The 5,426-nt window shown below is 39.7% G+C and overlaps 1 protein-coding gene across 1 annotated transcript; it reads right to left on the bottom strand.

The window, feature by feature from the left end:
• Positions 1–204: 204 nt before the first annotated feature.
• On the bottom strand, positions 205–2,683 carry LOC137294701 (uncharacterized). The gene is made up of 3 exons (XM_067825776.1): positions 2,437–2,683; positions 1,336–1,572; positions 205–818 (listed from the first exon to the last, which is right to left on the bottom strand). Exons 1-3 carry the CDS (start codon positions 2,489–2,491, stop codon positions 463–465), a joined length of 648 nt encoding a protein of 215 aa, XP_067681877.1. The 5' UTR covers positions 2,492–2,683; the 3' UTR covers positions 205–462.
• Positions 2,684–5,426: the final 2,743 nt, after the last annotated feature.

Below are 5,426 nucleotides of genomic sequence, written 5' to 3' on the forward strand. Positions count from 1 at the left end.
GTATAACGTTGTGTCCTCAACAAATACCGGTTATACACAAGTGTACCATGGGGTCTTTAATACTGGTCACATATTTCGATACCGCACATTAACAGGTACAAACAGTGGCAACACGACTGTCCATGTCATGTCAGACACCGGGGTGTATCACGTTGGCAGTTGGCTCTTCACATCAGCTTCCTCTCTAATAAACAAAAACAGTCAAACTGCGTAGATGTTTTTATTTTACAAAAACACTGAAAAACAGTATACGGTATAATGCACAATAATACAAGATAATCAAGACCATATACCTGAGTAACAGCAGGTAAACGGACGTTTGATCTCTGGAGTCAGTTAGCCTTGGTCGAATAAGTGAATAATACCTATAGGAGGAACTCAGAGTTGAACACACAACAATGACCGGTAAATTGTCTTAAAGCTTCAGTCACAGTCTGGTGGATCTCCCAGGCTTTAGGCTGTTTAACTGAGCCATCTAACATAGGCATGACAAAGACCACTGCCTACACGTCCACTGGAACCGATGCTGCGGTTGATGCCGAAGTAGATGTCGTAGTTGGGTGAGCCGCCCTCGGAATCCGACTGTCCGTTCAAGGCATACAGTAGGTTCGTGTTGAGGTAATAGTTAAACTCTGCTCCCCAGTTGTTCCAGATGACGAGGCCGTCGGCGATGATCACGCTGAGACGGTTGATGATGATGTTGGGACGGGTCAAGAGAATGCCACCTGGGGGACTATTCTGGTCGTTACCATATATACGAAATGTGGAACTGGTTCCTTGTATTTCAGCGTCGCGGGATGTGGTGCCACTGTCTCCACCTGTGATGATAAAAGACAGCAACATGTAAGATACGGGAATTATGTCAGTTGATGGTTAAAGGCAGTATGTATCCCTTACGTCTTGCCTAAGGTTTGACGGAGAGGGAGCGTCGATTTAATGCAACGATGCATTTATACACCCGGACTTTTTAATTCTATATTGTTATTTTAATGCGTATGGTTTTTTTTAAATAAATAATATGGTAACGGATATTTAGTATTTTTAATGAGAGAAATGCAATACTGATTTTTAGACCTGTGAAGGTCCCGGGTAGAATAGGCCTTCAGCAACCCATGCTTGCCACAAAAGGCCACTATGCTTGTCGTAAGAGGCGACTAACGGGATCGGGTGGTCAGGTGGTCATCGGTTCCCAATTGCGCATATCGATGCTCATGTTGTTGATTACTGGATTGTCTGGTCCAGACTCGATTATTTACAGACCGCCGCCATATAGCTGGAATATTGCTGAGTGCGGCGTAAAACTAAATTCACACACTCAATATCAAAATAGGTTACCGTATCCGTTGTTGGTAGATGAGTCGCCGATGTTGAACACCCAGCCTGATGGGTTGTTGAACCACATGTCAATCAGAACTTTGTTCTTCCTGTTGGCAGATCCAGGAGCACCAAAGCTCAACTTGAGAACGCCTCTCTTCCCGCACGTGCCTGACCCATACAGGGATGTCGCCCAGGAGAGAGAACTGCTGCTTTGGAGAGTCGTCCCTGACGTCAGGTCGACATATAGGTCATAACCTTGGGGGACAAAAGGAAAATAATGGTATAATTTCACAATGGTGACACATTATAATTTCTGAACCTGTTAATTCCCCTTTATGTGTTAGAGAACATATCATATACAAGTTATCACTTGTTGTTTTTTTTTTCGTCACTATATTTCGATTTATGACTAAATGATAATTTCTCTTTCAACATTTGGTTAAATGAAGCGAAGCATTGTGTGAAAATACGTTGCATATATTCGAATGTTATTTAAGTCTAGGAGTTACCCTTATCCGGGTAGAATAACTAACTTCAGGAGCTAAAAGGTATGCCTCCCGGCGCTTTTAATCATATGTTTGATTTTCAGTGGACAATATTTTAAGTTTGTGTCATAACAAATCCAGATCATGAGTTATGCTAAGACAACTCCAGCTTGGTGTTGTTGTTGTTGTTGTTGTTTGTTGATTGGTTGGTTTGGTAGGTTGGTTTGTTTGTTTTGTTTTTTGTTGGTTTTATGTTGTTGTTGTTGTTGTTGATGATGATGATGATGTTGTTGATGTTTGGTTTTTTTTGCTTTTTTGGGGTTTTCTTTTTCTCTAAATAAACAATTTATTAATAAAGCAGTATTTTCGCGTAATACGTAACTGCTGATAGGTATCTTAGACATCTTACGTTTAAACATCAAAATTATATAAACATGTCTGGGGTAGTTTTCACTTAGATTTAACTTTTAATGCCAAAATGTATAGCTTTCGACAGATAATCGAGTGTGATAATACTCTAAGGTTGAGGTTTTTCATGTAAAAACAGTATACATTGCGTTAATAGCCCACGGCCAACAGCTTACAAATACATGAATACATAGATATGTGTTTAACATCAGAACCTTTTCCTTACCTGCTACACAGCAAATGCAACAGAGCGCTGCAACAATCGTCGATAGCTTAAGCATTGTGAAGAAGATACAGTGACTTCAGTCTTCGGTTTGAGAGTGGATACAAGGGCAGATGTTCCAGCTCTACATATATGCTGCCTCTCAAAAAGACTCAGCCAATGAGAGCGTACTGCGAGACGTCATCCCGGATACATTTGTGCGTTAACAGTCGCTTGATTGACAATAGACGTTGGCTGTGACGCTGTGAATGAAAGGTCAGGTCTGCCACAATAGCTTCAGGGTTCGAGGGATAAGACCGGAAAATTTATTGTTCGTAGTTGTTTACGAACTTAGTCATAACGTCGATTCCGGGAACAGTTAAAAAAACATATCCGGTATCACTGCATGTTTGATGTTTGTTCATTGATGTCATTGGTCCAACTGGGAACTTGTCACCTGAAATTATTTTGCACGAATTAGATCGTTATTTTCGAAAATCAGTAGTTTCAACTGTTTTTAAAACTCGTTAACATGACAACGATTCAGGCGAAGTGCCCATACTCCAGTTATTCAGATGTATTTATATCCATCTTGACGATGACGTGTGGTGCATTTTATGGCCCAGGGGCAACCTTACGATGTAAACACTGTTGAGGAAAATTCCCACTCAACGAACCCTCATTAAATGCTTAACCTGTTATTAATCATGAGTAACATAGATGCTATATTCTCGTCGCCATGCTCACCTCTTCGCGAACACCATGTATTTTTTTCTTTCAACAATTTCCCTCTGTTTCTTTCCGTTGCATTCCTGATCACGAAAAATAGGATAAAATTAAAATAAAAAAATAAGTAATCGCCTAAAATAGTGGTAGGTGTGCACGGTATTTTCGCTTATGGCTGTATCTTTTCTTTTAAAAAACTTTGGAAACGTGACTTTTTAAGACACTTAACTAGTGCTGATCATAAATGAATAGGATTCAAAGCTAAAAGTAAAGATTTTATGATTATGGAAAGTCTTCATGTTACTTTTTGTGAACATATGGCACAATCTCTGTTGCTAGTGATATATAAACACGTGTTTATTATAATGGTAAATGAGCTCATGAGACTAACGATTATGGGATATTTTATACCTTTGTTTCAATTTTTTAACACCAAATTTTTTAATAATATTTGTCTGCAGTAAACAGTCTCCTTTTTAAAAATTTTACAGCCAGTCATACTCTGATTCACATTCTTATTCGTTTCCGGTTGATTCTTAAAACGTGATCAGATTGCAAATTCTCTCAAATGGATTGGAAGGGTAGTTGAGTAAGATTAACACGACCTGCATTATGAGACAATTATATTTTGTTATCACCCGCAATGGTATTATAGGAATATTGCTTAAAGTGGCCTAAAACCATATTCACCACTCACTCTCTATGGCTGGGACATTTTGACTGTCTGTCCGGTCTGGTTTGTCAGACAAGTTTATTTTGATGGTGCTTCGAACCTCAAAATCTCGAAGCCTTCGTTCGTTAAACTCAGTTTTGTAACTCGACTCCCGACATGGTATAATATTTAAGCTCCTTGGTGTGATATTGCCGGGACATTATTAAAATCGGCGTTAAAAGATACTGAACTCACTTACGCACGAAAACTATAGATACGGTTAAATAGAAAAAAAACATCCACTTGACAGCATGTAACGGGAAAAAATTTATCAACTGTACCTTTCAGTTGTATAAACCGTTTGATTCCGGTCCTTAGTTCGCCTGTTCACTCATTCATCAGCACAGGTGACCATTCCACAACAGAGCATTTTTCACCTCGGTAGTTTTGATAGAAGAAAATAAAAGGAGAAAAACATTTTTATGAAGTATCTAGCGTGAACACATAAAAAAATAAACCACAAAAAACACGATTATCACATTGTTATTCGCCGCCCGTCTGACAAGTTCATTTTAAACATCATATGTTATCGTAAAACGGTCAAGAATAGTAAAAGCACAGTTGTGCTAAAATATATTGAACAGCTAAAGAAACACAAGTTTTGAAGAAATGAAATCTCATAACAGTAAGCGTTCATGAGCTAATTTGAAAATGAGTAAAACAAAAAGAATACCATTGTTACATTTGATAGTCATTTAGTAAATAGGTGTCCCTTCTTATGCGTGTGACCAGTAAAGGTCTGGGTTAGAATACAGCAAACCATGCTTGCCGTCAGAGGCGACTAACGGGATCTGGTGGTCAGGCTCGGTGACTTTGCTATCGTATCCGTTTTGCGTAGGCCGGTGGGAAAAATTTCCACCCGTAATCCCCGTTTTGATTAATCATTCTATAATAAATAACTGTGTATTTATCAAGAATCGTCAACACTAACCATTACCTTGACCCTAAACCACATTCTTGCCCTAACCCTAAGACCCTAAACCTCGAAATAATCCAACTACAATACATTTCAAACGTGGGTTACGGGCGGAACTCTTGCCGGGAGGTGCATGCAGCACGCTCTTTCGTGAAAACATGACCCTACACGTGTGCAAGATCACGTGAGCCCACTTTTATGTGCTGAGTCGACTGGTAATCAGAAAAAAGCATTTTGCAATCCTTGAGATTTAAACAATTCTCTCACCACGTCTTGCAAATGTTGAACGTGTAAGTGGCATGCTCCAGGCTGGCCAGTTTATTATGGCTGTTGCACGAGCCACAAGATGTTGTAGACGGACAACATGTGTGAGAGTCATTCGTAACTACTCGTATCATTCCGGCAAGCCAGGGGTCTTTTTGTAGGTCACGGGAAAGGGCGAGTAGTTACGAATGATGTGAGAATGGGAACCCCGAAAACTGCCTTTGCGTTATGCAATGGTCCCGGTCATTACTGTTGCCTGCGGACACTTTCTGCCCATATCCTTCCCAAATTATCGAAAATCTATGATGTTTCTCACTTATTATGGAACAGGGTTGTCGGCTAATTTTTTCGATTGCCATGGCAATTAACAATGTACCTTTTGTGCCTTCTTCGTAA

The sequence above is a fragment of the Haliotis asinina genome, chromosome 8 (genome assembly GCF_037392515.1).
Source record: "Haliotis asinina isolate JCU_RB_2024 chromosome 8, JCU_Hal_asi_v2, whole genome shotgun sequence".
NCBI classification, from domain to species: domain Eukaryota; kingdom Metazoa; phylum Mollusca; class Gastropoda; order Lepetellida; family Haliotidae; genus Haliotis; species Haliotis asinina.

Coding starts and splice junctions, on each gene's coding strand:
- LOC137294701 (XM_067825776.1), bottom strand. CDS start 2,491: ATGCTTAAGCTATCGACGATTGTTGCAGCGCTCTGTTGCATTTGCTGT. Junction 1,573..2,436: donor TTGCATTTGCTGTGTAGCAG/GTAAGGAAAAGG, acceptor TTGTCCCCCAAG/GTTATGACCTATATGTCGAC. Junction 819..1,335: donor ATCTACCAACAACGGATACG/GTAACCTATTTT, acceptor TTATCATCACAG/GTGGAGACAGTGGCACCACA.